This window comes from Patagioenas fasciata, chromosome 6, assembly GCF_037038585.1.
Source record: "Patagioenas fasciata isolate bPatFas1 chromosome 6, bPatFas1.hap1, whole genome shotgun sequence".
In the NCBI taxonomy this organism is placed as follows: Eukaryota; Metazoa; Chordata; class Aves; order Columbiformes; family Columbidae; genus Patagioenas; species Patagioenas fasciata.
In genome coordinates, this window is record NC_092525.1 from 31,580,621 (window position 1) to 31,606,686 (window position 26,066).

Consider the following 26,066-nt stretch of genomic DNA (forward strand, 5'->3'; position numbering starts at 1 on the left):
TGAGTTTTCAAATGAATTTGTGGATTCTAAGAAGCTTGTTTTTTTTTTTTTTTCCTATTGTTTGAGATGACTTTTATCATTCCTGTCTAATTATAAAGCTGAACTTACTGGACCCAGCTCCGTCAGTTTGCTTTAGCTGTAGGAGGTTATAGCTTGATGGTAAGAATTAGTATTTTACAGCTTTGTATCTCTTGACCAGTTATTTTGCATAGAACAATTGTAATGCAATACTGACTTTACAGCACTTTAAAAAATATTTTGAAAGTAATTACATATTATTAATACTAGCCAGCTTAAACTGTGTCCTCAAGCCACATGGTAAATGGAGAGGTGATTTAGTGTTTCACATCAAGGGCCCATATAATAATTTAGGGAAGAGGTTTTTTTGTGAGAGTATGGTTTGGTTTGCCTAGGATTTCAAATTCCGTGTAACCAAAAATATCAATTCTTATTAACTTCTGAACTATTTTTTACTCTTTTCAACAAGAAACCTGACTAAAGTAAAATGGATTCTCTCTGGGCAGGGATGTTATTTCGAGAGGCTTTTCTACTGTAGTATATAGTATCTGTGCTCAGACAAAGCCTTGGCAAATTGAAGATTTAAAAAAAAAATCAAAATATTATTTATCACCTGTAATTAATGTGTATTTGTTGTAGGACACTTAATAAGGGAAAAGTGGGAAAGGATTTGTTGTCAAAGCCTGGAAACCGTATCCAGCCTATGAATCCCTGCAATGCAGCTGACAGGAAATAACAAAATTCTTTCATAAATTTGAAATCAGCTTTAGTGGTACTGTAAAACTAAGCCTGTTATGATAACCTCCAAGTAGAAGTAACAGTAGCTTCGGTGCAGCAACGCTTCGGTAGTACCTATGATGCTGATGCTGGAGAAGGGAGCAGGAGGACTATAGAGCCAGCTCTGTTTTCTTTGCAACACCTGTGCATTCCCCAAAACCAGAGGAATTCTTGTGCAGCTGTAAGCAGCTGATTTCCAGGTTGCTGGGCCTTCAGGGTGCTACTCCTGCTTTTCAGCATGAAACTTGACCAAAATCAGAACACATTCTCCCTGTCTATAACTGTTATTTCCAAAAGCTCTTCTGGTTTCTGATTTCATATCAATCTCTGCTGCTCCAGTGGCTTTTCCAGTTTTTATGGGAGGCACCTGGTTGACTATCACCTAGGTTAAATAGTGTAGGTCTGGTTGACCTTTAGGTCTGTGTGTATGTTCCATAGAGTGGCTTTTGCAAGCTAATGTAACTGGATAGGATAAGGGAGCCTGTCTTCTGTAATATAACACTGTAAGGTGAGCACAAGGCAGCATTTTTTGAGGAACAGAACAGCAATCTGTTAATGTGCCTGAAGTGTTTGTCTCACAAAGTTTTTTGCTCATGATAACAGAAAAACCTGTACTGTACAGCAGGCTATAACTGATTGTACAAGAGACTGACAGCTATGCAAATCCCTAATGTCAACAATGCTTTGAGCCAGCAGACCGTGCATGCTGAAGAGGAGAATTCCAGTAATCTGCTTCTGCCCTTATCTCTTGGGTACAGCCCTTTAGTTTACAGCCTGTTAGAAATATGTGACCAGTTATCTGCTAGATTTATTACTTGAGCAAGTCTCTTCTTTTCCTCACAGTATGCCAACTACTGGGTTTAGAAACATTATTCTGAACCAAGTTGTAGAGTGTCCTTTATATGTTGTCAAAATGTTCTTAAAACTTTGCTTTTTGTTAACAATTCAAAGTGGATGTCTAAGTCTTCAGAGGACATAAAGGACCAAAAAGAGGAACTTCGTGGATAGAAGTGTAGGGTTGCTCAGGGTTTGCTCTTGCCTGTGTGTCTACATTGGTTGGGTTTTGTTGTGACTTTTCACGTGTATAAAAGTTAATATACACGTATGCTTGATGTGCAGTTGGGTGCAACATGACTGGATGATAATAAAGGCTGCATCTTGAGGTGTCTGACTGCCTCAAAGCAAAGCAGAAGTTCAGTTCTAGATGCCTTTGTTAGTGATACTATTTAACTTCTATTAAAGCGGGGGCTTTGACGATTGATGCACTATGATAACTCTTGTGGTTTTTGTGTTTTGTTTTGCTTTTTTTTTTTTTTTTTTTTTTCTCCAGAACCTAAAATGATAGCTGCAGGAAAATTTTCAAGTCTTCCCAGAAATGGCTCAGTGAACCACCAGTTCTCATTAGCTTCTTCCATGGACCTTTTGACCACTAAACCTTCACCAACTGAGCATCGCTCAGACGCCTTTCAAGATATCTCTATCCATGGCACTCTCCCCAGGAAGAAGAAGGGAACAATTCCCATTAGGTCTTGTGACATGTTTAGCCACATGGGAACATTGCCGTACACCAGAACATACCGGCAGCAGCCACCTTTTGTACAGGGTGTTATAGAAGAGTACCCTCCACAAAATGGGAAGAGCAACAAACTCCATACCAGGTACCTTGTAAAACCTTAATTTGCATATGTTTGTTGCATACAAATGATTATGTATTTTTCTAGACTTCTAAATGTCCTGTTATAGGTGCAACTGTTTATTATAGCTCTGTATTCTAACAAAGGTTGATTTTTCTTCCTAGTACTCAATTTAGGTCTTGATGGAATAAGCCAGGCAAAAACCAGTGTGAAACATATGTGGGATGGGGAGGGGGAGTTGTGAATCTGATGCATAGGTTTCAGGATTCTGAGAATTTCTTTTTTTTGACTTACTGAATAGCTCAGGCTTCAAAATACTCTTCCTATTGGAATAAGATCAGTCAGTATATGGGCTGTTGAATACTCATGCCTGTTTAAAATGTCCTTCTATATCACTCTTTCTGTGGGATCTACCGATTTGGATTTTTAGTCTTTCTTTTGACATCTGTGTAGTTTTTAAAAATAGGTCTTGCCTCTGGGTGTTTAAAAGGTATAACATTGCATTCTTCCAGTTTGTGGAGGAAACTTCTTAAAGTCACTGAATTGCTTTGAAATGACCCTTTGTATTGTTCTACTAGAGCGGTTTTATCCAGGAAGTCCAACTGTTCAAAGCTGTTTTGATTTGGATTTAATGCTTATATGGATGCAGTGCGGGGGAAAAGGAGAGTGGTGCTACAGCTGCATCCAACCTAGAGCTACATGTGAGCTGTTTTCCTTGAAGACTCAGTGGAACTCAATGTACACTGAGCTAATGTCACATTATCGCTGTTTATTATTCTTGCCTGACTTCCTGGTTATAATATCCATGACTCTTCAGAAAGAATTACACTTTCATAGCTAGCATTTCTTTTGGGAATCTAGTCTCATTACTGATATTTCATTGCTTACAAAAAAAAGTAATTAATTTTGTAAATGTCTTTTTTTGTTCTCATATTGAGGTCTTTAAAATGGGAAAAAATCCTCCAGCTAACAAGAGAAAAATTTAGTGTGATGCAGTGGATCAGCCAGAGGCACAAAGATGAAGGGAGTGTTAGGTTGTTTGGGTGACAGAGTTAAAGATTGAGAAAAGATAACCAAATGACAACTTCTGAATTAGAATTTATAATTTTGCTGTGTTCATCACTGTAAGATTTCTTGTTCTCAAATCTTGTGAGGGAAGGACAGTTCTGTTTAGGTGGGTTTGTGAGTATGGAGTGGCATTTGTCTGCTTTTTACTTGCAGCATACAGGATCAAGCTTGCTTCTCACTTGAAAAGTAAGGCTTTCTTCTCTATGCCCCATTCACTTTGAAAGAAGAAAGGGCCTCAGTGTGTTTAGTATTCCTCTGTCACTGATCTCTGGGATGTACCTGCTTACCTGAACTGGCTTTTTAACGTAATTTACTTCTTTAATTTGCATACTTCTAGAGAACACAAGCAGCCAGTGCTGCTGCCATAGAAAGCATATGGTAGCATACACTGAAGTTTTATCTTATGTCTTCCTTCTCAAGAGCAGTTACTAAACATGATTTGCAAGAGATGTTTACTTTTCTTGAGAGACTGAAATCTCCATATTAAATATATTTATAGTTATAACTGGTAACTTTCCCTGTCCTGTGAAGAATGCTTTTTGCACAAGCAATGTGTAAGAACAGAATGCTTGAGAGGAAAATATTAAGAAGTTCTGCCTGCTTAGGATTAAAACATGATGCTTTTGAAGCAATAAGAGGTTCAAAGGATGTTGTTAAAGCAGCCTATTAGTAGAATTTGCATCTCTTGAGTTATGGCAAGTGTTGTTCCTGTGTTTGATCTTCCAACTACTTTGCTAAAACACACACAGAATGCTACAGTAACAACTGTTAACTTTTGCTTTCTTTAATTTTTACAATGGATCTTTACACGTTCTGCTGTATGACTTGACAGTCCAGTTTTATTAGAGCAAAAGGCATTACCAACTTGACAGTCAGCAAATATATCACTTCTTGAGTCTTCTTGGGATGACTCCTCACTAGTATACTTCTAAAAAAATCGAGAGAGTAAGTCTGATTTTCCTGTGGTAGGCATTCGTCCATATATGCTAAGGTATATATTCTAATTCTTACATTCACACTGAAATTAGTTGGGATTAATAGTACAGGAAAGTCCATTTTACCTAATCAGAGTTTTATCACAAAGCCTTGTAGTATTTTTATTTCAGTGTAGAAACTTGTGATATAGCATAACATTACATAGATATTCAGGAGTAAACCAGTTTTTCATTGCTATAATGCTGTTTACAAAAATTAAAAGCATGAACACGCATTTTAATCAAACTGTTTCATGATGCGTTGTTCAACCCAAGTGCTATATTTGATGTCATCAGGCCAGAACTAATAGTCATTAGGATTACAGTGTTCATGTGCACATAGATCCCGTTTTACCGAACTGTGACTTGGGCATCTCATAGTTTAGATTTGATTAATTCTAATTAAAAAAACATAACTGGGATAAATTTTTCAATAATTAAAAATAAATAATATAATCTTTAACATATAAATACACAATGCATAATTTCGTGGGACAAAAAATAAGCCAAAGTGAGGAGAATAGGAAAAAGATAACGGATTGTGTCATTCCCTAATGGAACTCTTTTTTTCCTGTCTCATATTACAGCTACCTAATTGCATTATTCTGCAGCCAAGATGAAGTGTATGCATACTAATTTATTTGTAGGATTATATTATGTCAGGATTTTTGCATCTATGCATCAGAGGCAAAGAGTACTGACCACTTTCACTATATCAAATGCTTCATTTCACTATGTTGATACTCATGGTCTTGTGCACCTATCTTGGCTAGTATCTCTTCCAGGGAAGTGGAATAATTCTTGTTTCTATATTCTAGTGTTTTGGGAGGATAAGTGGTTCTTCCCCCTGCCTCAAATACTTTCCTAGTTTTCACAGGCAAAGCTAGCTCGTGTATTTGCATAATTTTAGACTCTTTAGATCTTACAAGGCATATATCATTCCAAATAAATGAATATTGGAAATGTTAAACTCACTTTGATATTTCTGTGACCAGACACATCACAAGTCTGTGGTCCTTATTAGGAAGATTTGCCATGTACCTGCATTTGGGCAAAGGTCTGAGAGATGATGAGTCATAGCGTAATGTTAAAAGCACAAACTTGAACTTACATTGGATTAACGGAAGAAATGATATCACTTGAAACTACCTCGACATTTGAGTGATTCTCCCTGATTGGCACTCCAGTTTAACACACTTGTGGCATTTTCATGCTTTTTCATTAATGCAGCCAGATATTCCTCAGATAAATAAGACCTAAAAGCAGTACAAAACTAGCACTATCACAGCAAGTTTGAATGCAGTGATGAAGGCAGCTGTCAAAGACCAATTTTGATATTCTGCACTGTTTTAGTTGGATGTAAACAATACTCATGTAGTCCTGGGTTAAGTTAGTAGTTGTGTCTGTGGGCCTGGTACTGGCTCTGATATGAACATACTTAAATGTTTCCTTATTGTAGAGATGCAAAGAATTTCTGAGGGTTGTTAAGGGCATGGAATGGAGCAAAGTTTTTTACAAATATTCCAAAGCAGATTCCAGTATTATTACTGTGCTCTTGGTTTCATGAGGCAGCGTGATTGTAAGAGATAGCAGAACAAGTAATAGCTTCTTGAATTGTCTGGCATCTGACAGCTATACTATTCTGAGTTTCTAAACTTCCTACTAAAAAATGTAACAAACAGTTTCATAAAAACTAAAAGAATCTGATGTCAAAAGATATGGTTTTTTTACAAGGCTAATGTTTGGTTTGAATTTCAGTAGGGCTGTGTATGTATTATCCATTATTGGTGAGCCAATTCACATACCAGGGAAAGAAGAAAAAGGGGCATAAGAAACATTCTGAAGATTTTTCTTCCAGTTGGGGTTTTGAGTTGAAACTAGTGCTTTTACAAGACACAAAAATCCATTCCATAGTCATGGGTGCTGCTGCATGCATTCTTCAGTACTTAGTGTAGAACAAACTTCAGCAAAGATTTTTTCCGTGGTTAGGATGTTCATTGTGTTTCTTCTTATGTGGATTTTCTGACTAATAAATTTTGAACTTCATGCCACTGTCTTCCTCCTAGCAAGCTGTCATGGAGGAAGTCATTCCCTCTGCTGTGTCTAGCCTCTTATTTTTTGAAATTGTGAGAAATATATTTTTGACACCCCACAGTCAAACAGGTCATTAGTACCAATGTTGTTTTGTGGGAAGTGAAATAGTGCAAGTGGTATGATAGTTTCAACATTGCATCTTTATTAGCCTGATTCTCTAAGAATACAATCCTACAATCAGTTTTAAGCATGATGAAGGAAAGAAAAAGATGCTCCTTTCTCTATACTTGTAATTCCTCTATTGTCTGCAAAGTAACAGAAACAAAACAAAAACCACAGCCTGTATTCCGGTTGAAACAAACAGGCTTTGCAACAAAATTAAGTGAAATTCAGTTTAATAACACTGCTGGTGTGAGATTGTTAACTGTCAAGAGGCCAGAAATAGGATCCATATTTGCACCAAGTTGGCATTGTTGTTGTGGTTTTGGGTTTTTTTTGTTTCATGGTGCTTTGAAGGAATTTAATATAAATTTCAGGATGGATAATCTAGCACAGTAGTAAAATTAAAACTGGACAGAATTTCTTATGAATAAGGTTATTAATTTTTATGTGTTTGTAGAATAACATGTCTGTTTAAAGCCTTAGTGTTTCACGTGTTTCCAATTTACACTTTTTAGTAAAGATATGTGACTGATAAAAGTATGTGTATAAGTAATTTAGCATTTGATGAAAAGAAAGATTAGTTAATTTTGTCCTTGCCCTGTATGTGTTGTATTGGACTCTCAAGAGTTGAACTTTGGATATTTTAGAAGAAACAGTATGGTCACACATTTGCATTAGATCACTATCTTTCCTCTGCATAGCCTACCCTTAGGAAGTGTTGAAGTACGCCATCTGCCAGAAATTATCACTCTAATTTTTTGTGCTAATTAAAGCCTTCAAACAAAGTTGACATTTGCTTGCACGGGCTGTTTCCCATTATATGGGATGTTTGTGAATACAGAATCATAGAATCGTTTCAGTTGGAAGAGACCTCGGGATCATTGAGTCCAACCATAACCTAACTCTAACACTAAACCATGTCCCTAAGAGCCTCATCTACAGGTCTTGTAAACACCCCCAGGAATGGTGACTCCACCACTTCCCTGGGCAGCCTGTTCACCACACTCTCCATGAAGAATTTTTTCCTAATATCCAATTTAAACCTTCCCTGGTGCAACTTGAGGCCATTTCCTCTTATCACTTGTTACTTGGGAGAAGAGACCAACACCCTCCATGCTACAACCTCCTTTCAGGTAGTTGTAGACAGTGATAAGGTCTCCCCTCAGCCTCCTGTTCTCCACGCTAAACAACCCCAGTTCCCTCAGCTGCTCCTCATCAGACTTGTGCTCCAGAACCCTCCCTAGCTTTGTCGCCTCCTCTGCACTCTCTCCAGCATGTCAATGTCCTTCTTATGATGACAGGCGATTGTAGCTACCACACTACTTCTCTTTTTATTGATGTGGCTACAAAGTATTCCATTTTGTAGGTGGATAAGGGATAACAGCTTCCTTTTATTCTATCAAATTTTCAGACATTAACTGTTCATATCCAATTTTTTTTAACATGGCTTAGGCAAAATTAGAAAAAAAGATAAGTTTAATCGAGTGGGTGGGGCAGTTTGTTATTAGCTTGATTCTTTGACTGAGGAAATGGGCAAACCAGTAGCTCTAATACACATGTGTCGAACACCCGGCCCGCAGGCTGGATCTGGCATGCCTCCTTGTTTTATGTGGCCTGGCACTTTGTTTCCACCTGGCAGCTGTGCCAAGCTTCTTGTCCCCAGGCTCCTGCGAGTGCGCTGGTCATGTGTGCAGTGTGTGTGACGTGTGTTGCGCTGCAGGAGCAGGAGAACAGCGTTTGAATGAGTTCAATGCCCCTGCGTTACAGGACTACCATTGCAATAAAGTTATGGTTAGAGAAAACACCTTTTGGGATTTCTCTGTGCACAGAACAAATGGGCCTTGCAGAACAGAGCACAGCATAGTTTTTAAAATAATTTTATTGTTTGTTTTTCTCTGAGGTATTTATAATTTTACCAGCTGTATATTACATTACTACATGTTGCCAGCGTTTCCCTCTTCTGCTTGTGCTAACAGGAATATTTCAAGTTGCTCAAGCAAAGTGTGGAGGAGTAGTATGCTGTAATTTCTGTGGTATTTCTGATTAGAAGATGTGTTCATGTGTAACAGTTTGGAGGATGAGGAGGGTCAGAGAGGAGAGAATTATCTAAAAAGCGCAAGGTTGCATAAGAGTAACTGAATGCTTTATCCCTTTTTAGTTAATATGTAATTGCAGTTATTGAGTGGAAACTATTGAGTTTCCACTAGTGTTACTGCAACTTGTGAGACTAGTGCTATTGAGTTGCCATGGAGCAGAAAGAAGCCACACACCATTTCTGGTTCTATTCTAAAAGCCTTTTAATTTCCTGTAGCTCTCAAAACCAGTTTTATATCTAGTAGATTATTACAAATATTTGCTTTTGTTAATTAAACCCTAATCTAGCATTCAAAATGCAAGATTTAAATCTGATTTAGTTTATACAGATATTTTAAAACAGGACTGTATAAATGTGATTTTAGGACTATTTATACAGTCCTAAAATTACATTCAGCCCTTTGAAGACAACCACGAGGCTGATGTGGCCCCCAGTGAAAATGAGTTTGACACCCCGGTCTAGCATCTTCTAGTGCTCACTGAACCCTGTTGCAAAAGATGAAACTGGCAAATGACCTGTAAATAAATATGTAGTTTATAGATTAGCCCTAAGTATCTACAAACAGATGCTAATACAGTTAACTTCTGTAGTTCTGAAAGTATGATAGGCATGTCCAACTGTATATTTAGCTAGATTTCAGACTCTTAGTTTGAGTACTGGTCAGCAGACTTTTTTCTTCCCCTTGTTTTTCTATGTGAGTTTTTTTCCTCATTATTTCAGATAAAGTTCTATCATCTAGCATTGACTTTGTATTGCTGCAGCAGAGTGTTGAGCAGATTAGTTTATCTGGTCACTTAGGATGTTCTGTACTCTTCAACATTTCTGATCTTCAAGGCTCTGCATGTTTAGCTGGTTGAGACTTGCGTATTTGTCTCATCTTATACGACTGTGCAGGGAAAAAATAAAAATATGTTCCATTCTAAACTTGACTAGTACTACTGACATCAATAGGGTAACTTCATTAGCATAAAGTTAAACAGGCTCACCGCCCTCTGCATGACCTTGTCCTTGGATGGCAGTACATTTGAAAGTTAGCAAGGATTACTCTTGACATAGGAAGCCATTAATTACTGGATTCTGGCTTCCTGAAACTTTTCCTTTCTTCTTAGTGGTGTTACCACAATAGGTGAGATAGGCTGAAGTCCTTGAACTGACAGTTAATTGATAAGGGAAAAGAGCTGGCAAGGCAGTACATTCAGGGATTTTATTCTTTCTTGTAAGAATTTGCAGCCCGTTTTGCTCTGCCAGATGCTGCAAATTTTATTTTGTTTGGCTTATGAGAATTTGGCGGATCAGGTATTTAGACAGCATTTATTTTGTTGTAGCTATTTATTTTTAAATTGTTACTTGTTGGATAATTTTAGTTTGAATATGTGTTACCTTTTATATGAACACTGTGCATGCATTTAAAGCATAAGGTTAGGTGCACTTTTAAAATTAAAAAAAGTATATCAAGTTAAGATTTGAATATGTCAAGTAAAGTAAGTATCTTACATGTTTTCTTTCTGGCAAAAAAGTAAATAATACTCTTTGGGTTTATAGAATGAAATGTAGCTCTTCAGGTATGAAAATATTTGCAAGACTAACAGGAAGAAGATCAATACCTTTGGTTTCATTTGAATTTTACGGTAAGGTGGGAAGGAAGTTTTTATAAAACCACAGAATTTTTAAAGTAAAAATGGTTATGGTTTTGGTGTAAGGCCTGAAACTTCCTTTTAGTGTGAATTTTGTTTTCCACAAAACCTGAACCAAAACTGCGAGTTTGTGGTTGTGTTTTTTACTAGGAGTAAGACAAGTTTGGTGAATTTAGGGCTGCTGAATATCTCATTGACTTCTTCCATGCACACATAAATGGTTTTTCAAAAGGAAGGACTCCTTAGGTGTTGCCAAAGCTTCATGCTTTTTGTCATAGTTTTTTCCCATTTGTTTTCTTGGTCTGTTCTGTTCACATACGCACTTGCAAATCTGACCTCTGCTGTTTCAGAGGTGGAGCACAGCTGCCCACTAAGGCTGGTAAATGTTTGGGGTAGAAGGAATGCTCTGCTCTATAAGCAGAGAATAGCAAATGTTCTTTGCTTACATTTAGTATCAAATCATCTTACCCTTTAACTTTTGGGGGTCATTTCTGTTTCGGATTGTCTGCCTTTCCTTTCCAGCCCCTCTGTCCATCGTTGGGGTCCCATTCTTCTGTTGTGAAGTTCTACTCAACACTTCACCCCTTTGCTCCCATTTGATGCTCACATCTTGTCATTGGCAAACTTACTTAGTATTCCCTCAAGTCCTGTGTCTAAGTAATTTATAAAGACATTGAAGAGTGCTGGCCCGAAGATGGATTGCAGTGGAACCCCACTAGTGACTGGTCGCGAGCCCAGTATAACCCCATTTACTAGAACCCTTTGAGCTCGGCCCGTCAGCTGATTGCTCACCCACTGCATTGTGTGTTTACCCAGCTGTGTGCTGGGCATCTTGTCCAGGAGGATACTGTGGGAGACAGTATCAAAAACATCACTGAAATCCAAAAAGATCCTATCAACAGGCTTCTCTTGGTCAACTAGGTGGGTAACCTTGTCATAGAAAGAAATTAAGGTTGTTAAGCAGGACTTTCCCCTCATGAACCTATGCTGGCTGGGACGAATGACTGTGTTGTCATTCAGATGTTTTTCAGTAACTCCCAGAACAATCTTCTCCATGATTTTGCCAGGAACAGAAGTGAGGCTGACAGGCCTGTAGTTGCCAGGGTCATCCCTTTTGCCCTTCTTGTAGATTGGGACAATGTTTGCCAGCTTACCTGCTGACCTCTTCACAATTCCTCTTCTTCCATACCCTTGATATCCTTCTCAATACCTAAGAACCGCTTTGTTACACTTCACAATTTGTTATTCCTAAAGGTATTGACAGTCTTTCTTTTCTGTAGCTGAAAAAAAGTATAGAGCCAGTGGATTTTTGATGTCTGTTCTAGTAATAAGATAATTTGACGTGTCTGCATTTAAAGAATTTCAACTACTACTGCAGAAACCACTTAGCACAGAAACACAGAGACACATGAAATTAAAGTGTTCCTAAGATTTGCTAACTGGCCTCAATAAAGGAACTGTGCTAAGGTTGCATGCTCTTGGAGTTGTGTGCTGAGCTGTTTGCAATTCACTGGTGCAAACTTGTCAAAATACAATTTATTTTCATGATGGGAGGTGGTGAGGGCAGATGAGTGATCAACTGTAATACACGATTATAAATTTCTGTTATTTAGGAGGAAGTCAGTGAAATTGAGTAAGATGCCCCCAATGTAGTTAAATGCCATATATGGGGATATATTTCTAATGCTCACTTCCAATATCCAATGCAGAGAGGCATTTGATGCAATTACCTTCTTAAACTGGGATAAGGGAAAAGACAGAGAGGACAGTTCTTTCCACCATCATCTTACACAGTACTAAAGCAATGTGTCAACTTCCCTGTGCTTCATTCCAAATACACATTCCTGAAAGACATATCTGTCAGGTGACAACAATGCTTTGTAAATAAACTGTACCTAGATTTACATGAATTTCAGATGAACTGATGAAGTGTGTGATTCTACTGAGCATTTGTCATTCTTTTGGGAATAGGCCTATTCATTTTGCAAGGTTAAATCATTTTTGAACACTTAAAAATTTGCAGAACTTCATTCTGAATAACTACAGCAACTAAAGCACTGACTGCAAAGTGTTGCCAGATGAAGGTATAAGTTCAGAGATCACCACACATGTATAGAGAAGTTTGTAGAAACAGTGACCATTTTGGATAAACAACCACTACTTTCACAACATTCTAACAGTTGTGGGAATAGAATATTTAAGGAGGGCTTAGCAGAACAGTTTTGGTTCTGGGACTCCTAAATGTTAAGGAAAAAAAAAAAAAAGAAGAATGGGGATGCCTAGTCTGAGTTGTTGAATATGTTCTAGAGACTGGTACTGTATGTGGTACAGAAGTAGGAATTTACATGGAAAAGGTGGAAAAAATGGGGTAGATTTTCTGCTGTGACAGGTAAAATGTAGTGAGTGGGGGGGATGCGAGAGAATAAAGTGGTAGAAGTAAATGGCTGTAACATCTGCAGGGACATTCTAAACAAATATGAATGAGTGGAGAGTTCACTTAATTCAGAGAAAATGACATTGCATCTTTTCTTGTGTGTTAATTACTGAAGAGTCCCTACTGTTCTGTGAACTGCAGGTCATTACGCAGTTACTAATAGCAGTTTGCACGTGTTTCCACTGGTGTTTGAATGAGTCATGTCCATGGTGGTGTGCAGCTGTAGACAGAAGGGTGGAATGGCCTTAGGAATGCAGTAGGAGTGTGTGTTAAGCAGAAGCTGCTGGAGGATAAAATCATTGGGTCTTTTACTCTAGTTTACAGTACAAATAACATCAGTCTGCAGTATATATACTTAAACACAGTATGTCTAGCATGCTCAAACTTGCACCTTCATATTTAAGTAATAGCGTATTTCTTAAATCTACATAGATGGAGAGATTTCAAAGACACAAATTGAAGAAGGCATTTGATCCCACCTGATCTCTTTATAGAAGTTCTATCTGTGTGAGCAGCCATGCCACAGTTTGGCACACTTTCAGTTTCTCAAGCTCTCGTTGAGCCTGTACTGTCTTCGCTCTGATTTGACATTGGCACTCCTGAGAAGATTGTTCTTGGGATCATTCTTTCATTGTGGTAGAAAGGAGATGCTTTTGAAAATGTCCCCAACAAAGGTCACTTTAAAATAAATAAACATACTTTCATACATCAAGTACTGGCAAGGTGTCCAGATGTTTTTCCCACAAATACATTTATAAAAGTGTGGAGTAGCACAAAGCTGCTTTGGGGCCATTCAGCTGTTTCCATCACTTGTAAGAATTATCTCTATGATAGTTGAATGATGGTGAAGATTTGGGCATTTCTGATAATACTCTTGTGTCTATGCTTAAATTTTGTTAAAATTATTACAACTAATTTATAATTATGGCTGATGTATCTGGGAGGATGCTGAAGGCTTGGAGAAAGCAGATGCTTGATATGGCTTAGTCTGTCAAGGTCTGTGTTTTTCAGGATTCTTTACAGCAACAATGATGAGAGGAAGTGATATACAATTGTTAGTAGAAAGATGGAGGTTTTCACAGAATCAGCAGCTAAAGATTACAGGATATCTACTTAAATGTTCATTATTGAAGCAGTGCTATAGAGACCTATTGGACAAACCTCTGAGTCTGGAAAAAAAAAAAGACTGTTCCTGAGTTACTGAGATTCTGGATATTCTGTACACACTGAACCAAAGAATTTGTGTTAGGGTTGAACTCCAGGATTCAGCTTTTCAGTCATAGCATTGATTGTAAGTACAAAACGATTTTAGAAAATGTTTTTAGAAGAGTGACTAGTTACTCAGACTTCAGTGTTTTCTTTATTGGATTTTCATGTTTAGTTGCTCATTGTCTTCAAATCAATGCAGGATTTGAAGTTGGTAGTATTTAGTTTGTCATACCAGAAGTAGGATTCAAGTTGCTTATATAGTTTTTTTTTTAGCTGATGACTACTGATGTTGACAACTTCAAAAGGCATTTTTAAAAATTCTTCCCACACATTTGGCTATTATGTAGAGGTGTTGGGAAGTGGAAAAATAGCATCCAATAAGATCTGCCTTCTGTTTCCTTTTCTCATCACAGTTAGCTTTAGCTGTATCTTGAAGGAGTCTACACATAATGACATTCCCTGTTTTCTAAAAAGTTTTGTTGGTTCTTACAGTGTTCAAAGTTATCAGTACTTGCTCATAGACAGTCAATTTCTAACCAATATGACACCAAGTTCTTAATTGTTGCAACAAATTTTGTTTTGGGGGAAGCAAAGAGGCAGCTCTACGCTTTCTGTTGTCTCGTCATCTTCATCTTTTTGTAGGGTTGCTGGAGTTCCCTGCCGGACTTTCAAACTGTGAGTGTTTTCTTGACAATATCAGTAAGAAACCCATACATGCAAAAACCCCCATAATACTAATAAGAATATTTTGGCTGGGCTGAATAGAGATTGGGATAGTTTCTAAAGACTAGTAGGGAGAGATTAAAGGTTATACGTCTGTAAGATCAGCCAGCAGAGAGGAACATGGTGTCAGATGTGAGCAGGGATGCTTTAGAAAAATGTGTTTCTGGCCAGGACAGCCTCAGAATGGTTAAGATTGTGATAACTGACTGCTTCCTTTTATTGATGAATCATTACTGGAGGAGTGTTTGTGCTACTACAGTTTCCACACAGACCTTGTGCATGTGAAGGATGCTCAACAGAGCGCTAACACTACTCAGGAGAATGTCTTAATTATATGTAGCAAGTCAGGCACGCTTTTTCTATGAGCAAAAAATGTTGGAAAGGGATTTTGGTTTGTCGTGAAATTAGGTCATTAAGTCTGGCAGCAATGTGAATACCCGAAATGGATGCAGGAATGTGTTTGTATCTCTTTCATAAATTCTTTTCCGTGACAGAATGAGTATGAAAAGAGCATGGATATGATGTGTCCTACTGCAGCCCTTACCCAATTCCTTAGCTTGCAGTGTTCCGAAAGCTTCTCCATTCCACGTGACATCTTTCTGCATTAAATGTGCTTTTTATCTGAGTGGAAGTAGGGCTTATCTGATTATTAGGAAGCCAAAATGTGTAATAAAACCCAATCTGTGAGCCCACAGTTTATACAGTAATGGTTATGTGCAAACTCTAATACACACATGTTGTAGGTACACAGATGCGAATGAATACAGCTGTAAAGTCAAGCTTATTGTAAACACTAGCATTGCTTGAAATGTAATAAGATCTGATGAAAGATTAAGTACTTTTTATTATTGAAACAAACTTTCAGTTGAATTTATTTGAGAGATGGCAGAGCCTGCAAGTACCTTTCATCTGCTCTGGTAGTTATCTGAAAGTATTTTTTTTCTGCAGATCTCCTAACACAAGAAGTGAGATTGTGAGTTTATTTTTTATTAAAATTCCTTGAGAGGGAAAATGGAAAGGAAAATAAGTTCTTTATATTTTTCTTAGGTTCCTGACTATATAGATTTTTCTTAACTAGGAGGATATGCCATAAAGGAGCACATCATCATTGCAAACAGAGAGCTGAGATTCAGGAGTTAGTTTTGTGATCTAGTTATTTGGTTAGTTCCTAGTTATTTGGGCTAACTGCTTAATCTATTTTTCTACATATAATGTAACAGTATTATGGTGGAATCAAATAGTAGGAAAATGCAGTTGTTTATCTTTACTGTTAGTTAATGCACACCAATGAAAGTTACCACTCCTTGAAAATAAGTTCAAAAACCATGCACAAAGGTGAAGACTTGGACAACAAGGGAAGGCGGGGAGAAAGAGGGGTCAGTCTGGCAGGAGAAAGTATCTGAGGTGACCAGCGCTACAACACAAACATCTTTATGTATAACCTGCACTTGCGGTGAATTGCAAGGTTTCCTACATTTTGTTGTGTGACAGCTTACCAGTTAAATATCATAATACTTGTGAAGAGATTTGCTACACCCAAAGCCAAAATTTTCAAAGCACTTCTGTCATGTGGATGATGTCGGTCACTTTTTTCCTTCCTCTTCTGATTTTCCTGCTTTATAGAGCAGTAAACAGACTGGTTTGTCTTAAAGCTTTTCTACTTCTTTCATTTTGCTTTTGTTTGGTCTGTCCTAAGTATCTTTTGTCTTGTACCTGACAGTGGGAACAGTGGAGTCCCTACAGGGCTAAAGTGTGGAGAAAGAAAACTGTTTTCTGTTTAGAAACATCATTTTTCTTTTTCCTCTGTGCTTTACCCCTGTTTTCTTTGGTATGCTTGTGCATATTTTATGTTCATACAGTTACCAAGCTGCCCCTTCTTTGTATATTGGCTAGGAAAAAGTTTCAAATGGTCTAAAGTCTATTTCCATCAAATTTGGCAGGTTTTTTTTTTCCTTTTTTTTTTTTTCTTTTTTTTAAATTAAGCTGGGAATGGAACTTGAACCTTGATAAATATTGGGATAGTGTGAAACAGTAACCCATGATACAGCCTGCACAGCTGAGCACCATCATTTATGGGCATGGTTAAGAAGAGAGAGGACCCTGTTTTTCCTCTGTATAGGTATTCTGGATTAAAAACTGTTAGACGACCAGACTAAAAACTGAGTATAAAACAATAACTTAGTTTCAGGTGATATACAATTACATTCAAAACAACACAGGGAATTTAGACTGTATTCTGGGTTCGCTGATTCCACTGTAACCCAATTTTTACATATCCAAAGCTGCTTGTTTCCATTGTTACATCATCATAACAACTTCCACCAAATGGGATTCTATTTCTCAGTTTATGGGGTGTGTGTTGCCTGTGTGGCAAACTCGATTGCTATAAAAAGCTCCTGATCCCACTGTAAGTTTGCAAGGTTGTCACTGTGCCTGTTACATGTTTGTTTTTAACGCAGCACCATGTATGTCACCCCAGGTTCTGTATAAAGCATCCAATCACGTATTGCAAACTTTGTTGACCTGCTAGTTCTCAAACAAAAACAAATATACAAAAAACACTGGAAATATATGTTTGGTTTTGTTTCTCTTATGGAAATAGTTGTAGTTGATCACAGTGCTCTTCGCTTAAGCTTCTGTGCCGTTTGCCATCTGTGTGTATAGCAAGCCTGCAAAGAGATCTTTTATTTTTTAAAGAGGGCAATGACTTGATTATCTGACTTTCAAATAATTATTATGTTGAAATAGATATAATTTTGATAACTTTTTAAAAGAGTGCAAGAACCATATTTATTTTTCCGAATGTAAAACATCCTACTGTTACACATCTATGAATTCTTTGTTGTGTTATATAAAACGTGAATGTCTTGCTTTTTATTTTCTTGTGTTAGCAATGCCCTCCTAATGCTATGAGTAGCAGTAGCTTTAAAGGGAAAACATACAAGCAAATAAATACATTTAGAGGCCATTGGGAGAGCTCTCTTTAAAATTTAGTTCAGATGTTTTAGGGAGTATACAGATATTTTCAGCCATCTGTTGAAATTTCAAAATTGTTTTTGCTTTGCTTAAAACCGTATAATTAACTTTCATTCCCAAACCTATAACACAGTTTTTAATAAGGATTTTAACATAACCTAGTAGCCTATTGCTCATATGAACACGTCTCTTCCATGTGACATTATATCTGGACTCACCATTTGTTTTGTTTTTATGTCTTCCTCCCTCCTCACCCCATTTTCTTACAGAGATCAGAATATTCTGGATCCTACTTTGGAATATGTTAAGGTAAGGTACCTTTTCTTACCCTCAAAATAATTTAATTTGTATATAAGCGACATTGCCAGAGCATTTCCAGCCATTTATAGTCAAGTAGTACCTCTGTCCATCTTTTGCTGCAGAAAAAATAGTTATATATGTCAGACTATTTTCTGCATGCTTCAGGGAAGTATTTGTGGGCATTGTGCTTTGGGGGTAGGTTGCATTTTTATATTGGGGTGTCTTTTCAGTTATATCGTGTCTACCTATGATCTTGCCTTTGTTAACAGATTAAAAGAATCCATATTTCTTTCTCCTGGATTTCTGAGGAAGTAAAGGAATATATCTGAAAAGATCATTAAAATGTCCGATTTAGGTTCATGGTTTTAGCTATGTACTTACTAACATTACAGTCAAAAATTCACTTCTGGTCCAAAAAGTAACTGTAATCCTGGTAAAACTGTAAGTTCTGTTTTCCTTTTGTACAAGATCAGACAGCTGAAAAATATATAAATATGTATTTTGTTAGAATAAACAAAAATAATCTGGAGTATTAATAAATTTTATTCAAAAATCAGTCTTGGATTTATAACATAGAAATTTTGGCAGAATCCTTAGGGCTGAGGTTCTGTACTGAGAGTCTCTTGCAGTGGCTGTCATTTCCACTGAATGACTACCTTTCAACATGTTTCATTTAAGTGAGTATTATTTCTCAGAACCTTGAAAGAATCTGGCTTCTATGTCATGTCTCTCAACAACAGGCTGCTTTAATTGTTGGGCTTTGTTCCCTCGCTTTTAAGAGACTGTAATCTTCTGAAAAGTGTCTGATAAACACAGGTTATCCTTGAAATTAGGTGATTTTTGTAGCTATTCATGTGGACAGCCTGAATTTCTCAGACACCTGAATTTCTGCTTCATCTTAGAGTTGCGGCAAGGGAGAGACTGAGGAGAGCCGATCAGCTGGGTTCTGCTGCTAGAATTCCCTCTGTGGGTGTTCATAGTTGAAGGAAGTGGAAAGGTGCCCAGATTAGGGTTCAAGGTGATTGAAGTAGTAAGCTAGGAGAATGTAATGCGGTGTTGAGAGGGGACCGCCAAAGGGAAGTGCAGAAAATTAATTTGTCTCAAAGTGTGGAGGGTTCCTCTGCTGGACTTTCTGCTTAGGGTTGGGGGAGGTAGGAATTAGGGTTTGGAGGAAGAGAAGGGGAAGAGCAGAACACAGAGGTCCATGGAAAAAGGGGCTGCCAGGGGGCTCTGAGGACTGCTGCGGGAATTCTGCTCCAAACAGCTCAGTGTTGTGAGCTCCCTGGCCTCAATGCCAGCCCGAAGCTGGGATGTGGTAAAGTAACCGAGACAGAGAAAGCCAAGAGCTTTCTGAAGAATACTGCAGAAGAGGGGATGCCAAAGGCAACAAAGTGGTGGACATGTTAATTGCTCTATTTAATCTACTGTGTGTCTTGCACTATGCTGTACAGAGAATGTTGTTACAGTTTTAATAATATGGACACATAGAAGGCAGAGGTTTCATGTGCCAGTTCATCAATATATGTGCCTTTTCTTGTTGCAGCAAGTTCTATATTATAAATGTGGTTTCTGATCTTTTCAACTTTTCTAGCAGAAGCTTGTTTTGGACTCTTGTCAATAGCAGTGGTGCTAAGTTTAGCTATTAAAACTTTGATGTTAGGGAGGAAAGCCTGGGGAAAAGACACTTATGAGGGAGGATACAAGAGTTACAATCCCCTTCTCCTTCCTCTTTCAGTTTTTCCTCTCTGCATCCCTGTCTTTAGTGAACTGTAAGTTTGGTTTTCAGTTAAATCGTATTATAACAGGAATTCTAGACATCTTAAACTACAACTTTGAAAAATATGCAGAAATTGCTTTCTAATAAGTAGAGCCCCAAACCCCATTTTTTGACTGTAAAAGTCCAGGTAAGTAACAAAACTGATTCCAGAAAGGTATTATTTCACAAAAAATGATAATTAATGCCAAATAAAGGAATTTGTCATCAGTTTACTATGACTGTAAAAGATGTACTTGAATTCATAACAACGGGATCTTGGAACCCACTTTTTTTTTTGGCTTAAGATTCAGCAGGATGTATCCATTGTCTTCTAATATTTAGGTAAGGTAACTATTACATACTTTTTTATAAATTTTTCAGCTCCTTGAAGAAATTATGATGGCAGTGTTAAATCAGGTGTAGACTGCAGAACACTAACCTACTCAAGTTACAAAGCTGCAAGAATAGATTTCTGTAGAATCTCACTATGCTTATACCAACATGGCCATTTGCACAAGTTTATTGACATCTAATGTGTGCATATTTAGTTTGAGCAAGCAGGGTTGGTGCCAGTTAGGTAGACTTTGACAGATGTTGCTTGAGTGGTGAAAAAAATACATTTAAATGAAGAAGAGATAGTAAGAGAAGAGGAAGAAAACAACAGGAGCGCTCTTGGGAGTGCTGATAGCTAATCCATGTTACCAGGCTGCACAGGCTTACCTAGACTACTTCAACTCCAAGAGAAGCAGCTAGTTTTAAACTAGCTATATTTAAAAAGTAATTTTTAAAAGAGAAGCTGGGCACAGAGCTGATCCTGCAGCTTCACAGTTGCACATTAGGACTGTTTCTGCAGTGAAGCAAACATGCTTGTGAGTCGCTTGAGAAAGATAATTAATACTTGTTCAGAATGTGCTTCTGCATCTCTTCAGAATTGGACTCTTATTGTAAACAGAATGCGTAGAATTCATTCAGGTATGAGGAAAAGTAACGCAGTTATTAATTATTTTTATTGAGTGTGCTCTGTTTCACAGTGCGAAGCATATATTGTGGAGAATATAATGGTGCTTATTGTGGCAGGAGTGATTACAAGCAAGGCATTGCTGTATAGTGCAGAGAGACTGATGGTAAACTCAAAAGTTGACTGTATCAATTTGCTCTTTATACAAACCTTTCCTTGCTAGAACCTGGTGACTAAAAGCAATACAAATAATTCCTTGTATTTAGAAATACTTTGGACAAAGGAAAGGCAAGCTAATTTGTATTTTCTCCTGTTTTATTCTGTTCAAGATACAAGACAGAAAGCACTGACTGTAAAATTAATTCTCTGAAGATGTTTTTTAGAGAATGCTCTGTACGGATGCACTATGGTTTCTAACACTTGAATCTAAATTACAGCTCACAAGTGGCAGTTTCCTGCATCTTGAATATTGATGTATTAGTTGATGCAGTATATAAAGAGAGCTAATTACGCAAAAACAAGTTCTAAGGAAAAAAAAAGGTACTGATTTGCTGGAGTCTGAATACTGAAATGTCCCTATGGCTTCAACTCTTCCTTTGTCTTCACAGGATTGCTGAAACCATGGTCACAGTTAAATGGCTCTTTCAAAAACCCTTTTATGGTAGAAGAGAAAACAGGCCAGACTGCTTTGAGTCAGCCTGCTAACCAAGTCATGAAAGAGACTTATGGACACAATAGCACGTTGTACTTTCTGTGAGATTTTTACAAGTTTTATGAGCCAAATAATAGATCCATTGGTAGTCTCAGCAGGTTCTTCCCACACCCTGAGACTGCACATCCACAGAACAGACTCCTGCAGGGGAGAAAGGATCAAGCGCTGGCAGCTTTGAGCGTGTCAGAGTAGTTTTTATCAAATTCGTGTGAACTAAAGATAGCTTTCTGTCCCATTCCTATTCACTATAAATACTTTAGGATCTTTTAATAGAAGTCTGTGCTGTAATTGTTAAAGCCATATCAGGGTGGAGCAAAAGAAAGAAAAAAAAAAACCACAAAAACCCAACAGATTTCTCTCCTCCTTTCCTGGAAACCTTTTGAGCATTTCCTGTGGAAATAGTGCTAATAATTACAGAAATACTCATCAGTGATGATTTGATGAATATTAATATGGCCTGAGGTTTGGAGTTTTATTTTAATCTCTTAGTGGAAAAATTACAAAATTTATGACTGATTGTCTACTCAGCATGGTCATGAGGGAAGTTTATATTTAGGTTCAGACTTGAAAAAACTGTCACTGGTCTAAGGAAGTTACAGCTGCAGAAAAACATTATTCCCTTGTGAAGTTCTACTGAAGGATTCTTGTTTGTCTCAGCCCCATTGTGTTCATTCACCCCTGTTTTTACTCCTCCTTGATTTTGTTAGAAAGCAAACTGTCACAGAAATTGTCATTTATGGTGGCTTTTTGAGTGCAACTGAAAATAAAACTTTGACATTCCGACATGTTGGTTGTTATCTGTAGCTTTACGAGATAGTATTTTGTGGGTTGAATTCAACTTTACAGAACTTTGATGCACAGTTTTTACAGTTGATTGCACAAATTCATAATATTGCGGATGCTAGTCACATTTATTTGTGGCTGTTTGTCTCATCGGTCTAATAGCTGTGCCAAGAAGATAACATGGTAAGAATACTATCAAAAGCAAAGTTTCTATATATGTTTGGGAAAGTTTAGAAAAATAAAGAAAATCTGTGTCAGCATGATGAGTAGTCATGATTTGGGAAAGGATTCTTCCTGGTGACATTGCAATTTCATTGCAAGGAGCCTTTTTTAGACATGGAAATACGTTAGAGACACTGGAAAACTTGCCAACTACAGTGTGTACCTGTGCATGAGCTGCTGCAGGTCGCTCTCCTGTGGAGACTTGCCTGTTGAGATGCGAGTCGTGACTTGTGAGCAGGAAGTTTGTTGGGTTTCTGCATTGCCTGATGGCTTTTACACATTAGATATTGGAGCTTGGAGGAATGCCTGACACTGAGGCACCAAATGATCAGGAAGTTCTTTTTCCATCTGTAGCTCTATTCCCGCCCCCCCTCCCCCCCGCTTTTTTGCAACTGCAGCAAGGGCAACGGCATCACAGAAAGTGCAATTATCAGATGAAATGTATTTTGTTGAGGAGAAAAGAAGTATGCTCATATAGGTGACTATGACTTCACACATCTTTCTGTCATTACAGATTTGACATCCAACTCAAAGATCATTATTGGTGTTTATGATGTTTCAGTCAGAGATGTTTACCTTTTTTTCAATGTTTCTCTGCTTAGTAGAAACTGAAGCTTCACTCTGTAGCAGTTGCCTCTTGTATACAAACTGTATCATTCAGAAAAACAAGATCCTGTTAGTACCAATCTAATGTTAAATACATGTATCTGTCTCACAAAGGAAATGTCAGTTTTGATGCCTGAGGAGTGGTTGCTGGTTATACACTGCTCTCTGCTGGAGAAAAGAACAACACTGTAAGCATATATCTGTAATTTTTAAATCAAGTCATGGCTATTAAAATAATATTTTTCATAATAATTTAATTGTAACTTTCATAGTAATAAAAATATGTAGCCTGACTGTTGGAAGTTTGTTGCTCTTTTCTCCAGAGGCACAGAATGGGGGGGAAAGATTCTCCCCGCTCCCTGTCACTAAATTGTACAAGTAGGTCCTAGAGGGAACTTGAGAAATTTCTTTGTCAGAGTGATACTGAGATTGTTAGAATACATTTTCTGATTTGTTCAAAGCCTCCAGTAAAAGAGATTTCATAGCCTCCCAATTATAATGTGTTCTGCTTCCCAAACTAGATTAGGCTAAAGGTGTTTTCATTGTTACTGTGGGAAAGTTTTTCCTAAAATGTGGTGTAAATCATCTTTTTAGCACATGCAGATTAATTTATTTTGTCCATCTTTATTCTTTTTGTTACCTTGATTTAATTTTCTAGTGGGATAAGTTTTGGATGTTGCAATAAGTTGGACAAATCATCTGTGGGAGCTGGTCTCTTCTTCCAAGTAACAAGCGATAGGATGAGAGGAAAAGGCCTCGAGTTGTGCCAGGGGAGATTTAGATTGGATGTTAGGAAAAAATTCTGCACTGAGAGGGTTATCAAGCTCTGGAACAGTGGCTGAGTCACCATCCCTGAAGGTATTTAAAAGATGTGTAAATGACAGTACTTAAGGACATGGTTTGGTGGTGGACTTGGTTTACGACTGGGCTTGATGATCTTAAAGGTCTTTTCCAGAGTAAATGATTCTATGATTCTATCTTGTCTTGTACTTTTAATCCTGTTCTGGTAGTACTGAAGTTTTGGGTAGTAGAATTTTTTCCTCAGCCTTATAGCAGGCTTGGTTCTTACGACATGTGACCTTTCTCTACTTAGAAGGGACAACTATTTCTTTAAGTATGTATGATAGTTATTCCTAAAATTTTTCGGCCGTCCAGGAAAATTTCAAAAAAGATTTTGGGTTCCACTACATATGTAGTTGAAATTCAGCAGCTCTCAAGTAGTTAATTCCCCTAAAATCATTATGCAAATCTCACCCTATTTATTTGGAGTTAATGAAAACTTTTATATTTAATAGAATGCAGCTATCCATGATCTTACACCCAAGTTTCAGTATTTTCTCATGTTGAATTTTGTTTGACCAACTAGGCTAGTCTGAAAAGATGGTTGAGTCAGCAATTCTGGAATCTTTTGGGTGCAAAGTGATAAATCTAAACTGTTTTTTGCAGTAAATATGCAAGAAGTAGGGTTCTACAGCTCTGAAAGACAGTGGACTTTTCAGTCTACTGTCCTAGTTCATGTTTTTCTAGTAGAGAGATTCCCAAGATAGCCCGTTACTGTAGGGGCTTTTTATTCATTCCGAGTCTGCAATTCCTGAATGACCTGATTAGCTCTAAGATCTGGGGATTTTGTGGGCCGTTTGTTTGTGGTTTTGTTGTTGTGTTGTTTTTGTTTTTGTTTTTTTTTCTTTGTGAATGATAATCCTCATATGAATTCAGTCAAGTAGATGGTGGCTAATTATTCTGGCCTTTATTGTAAAATCTTGTAGCACTGGCTCTTGCATTCCCTTGTCCTGATGCTGAAATGGAGGGGTTTTTGCTTATGGAGCATCTTTTGTAATGCTGAGTATGCTTTGGTAAATCTGAAATATTAATAATTCTTGAAGCAGTGTGCATTCTCTCTATTTGCATGCTAAGGATTAATCTTATATCTGCCCAATAATGAATTTGACCCTGTTATTGTCTCTATTCTACTTCTTGTATTATTCCTCCTTGACTCTTAAATTATGTCTGATCTAGAGTCATCAAAAGCTACTACATGTGCTGAGATTGTGCTGAGCCTATCAAATTAATTTTCTTGGCACCTACTACATGTGCTGAGATTGTGCTGTGCCTATAAAATTAATTTTCTTGGCACCAGTAGTAATACTACTGGGAGTAGCCACTGAATTGATCTTTTCAATATCTTTATTAGATAATCAGTAACTACTATCAAGCCCTATTCACAGGTGAGAAACATAAGCTGGACAGGTCTGAATCTGAAACACAGACCAGAAGTTTTGGGGTACAAAGAAATATTATTCATATTTTGTCTCTAGCCATCTCATGAACTTTGGATTTAAATAAATTACCCTTTCTCTCCAAAATATTAGTGCCTCTGGCTCTCAAGTGATGACAGTTACACGTTGCTATTGATAATATCCCCAAGTCAAAATGACAGTGTCAGTGAAAGGACTTTTCCAAGAAAGGGGAAAAAAAATGATCTGTTTTACTTTTAAGACATTGTCTGGTTGTATGAGTGCCACACAGAATTTTACTCCTTTTCATGTGAGATATTTGAACTGTTCATAACAGTAGAGATATGACTACAGTCTGCCATCTTTGTGTTAACTGTTGCTGAGTTGCTTCCTGTGTGGAATACTTATTTTTCTGTTCATGTTGGGCTTTCAGTGTTGTTCTGCGGGAACTATGCCTTGAAGATGCTACTGATGATGTTGGGTCCTTTTCATAGTTTTGAAGATGGACAAAAAGCAAAAGTTGACTGGGATCTGAAAATTTTTATATTTAACTTCTTCGCAGCAACACCTTCCAGAAAGACTTTTAAATCTATATAAGCATTGGAACCACAAGGGGGAGTGTGTATGTAGCTTGTGAAAGGCAAATTATTTGTAAGCATTTTGGGTATTTTATGAATAAAACCTATGGAGGCTCCTGATCTCTTAGGGCTGTGTTTATAGATAATAATTAGAGCAAGACTGGTACATTGTACATTTG

The 26,066-nt window shown here is 37.4% G+C and overlaps 1 protein-coding gene across 5 annotated transcripts in view; it reads left to right on the top strand.

Annotated features, from left to right (window-relative positions):
* Positions 1-26,066, top strand: part of BCAR3 (BCAR3 adaptor protein, NSP family member) — a 108,698-nt gene that overhangs the window by 54,392 nt on the left and 28,240 nt on the right. For 3 of the 5 annotated variants that reach the window (XM_065842318.2, XM_065842319.2, XM_071810411.1), the window contains 2 exons: positions 2,126-2,453; positions 18,008-18,047. In XM_065842318.2, coding sequence (XP_065698390.1) covers positions 2,134-2,453; positions 18,008-18,047 — 360 coding nt within the window. In that variant the 5' untranslated portion in view covers positions 2,126-2,133. Of the gene's footprint in view, positions 1-1,784; positions 1,808-2,125; positions 2,454-18,007; positions 18,048-26,066 lie in introns of those variants that run through there. The other 2 variants (XM_071810412.1, XM_071810414.1) reach the window with 2 other exon arrangements.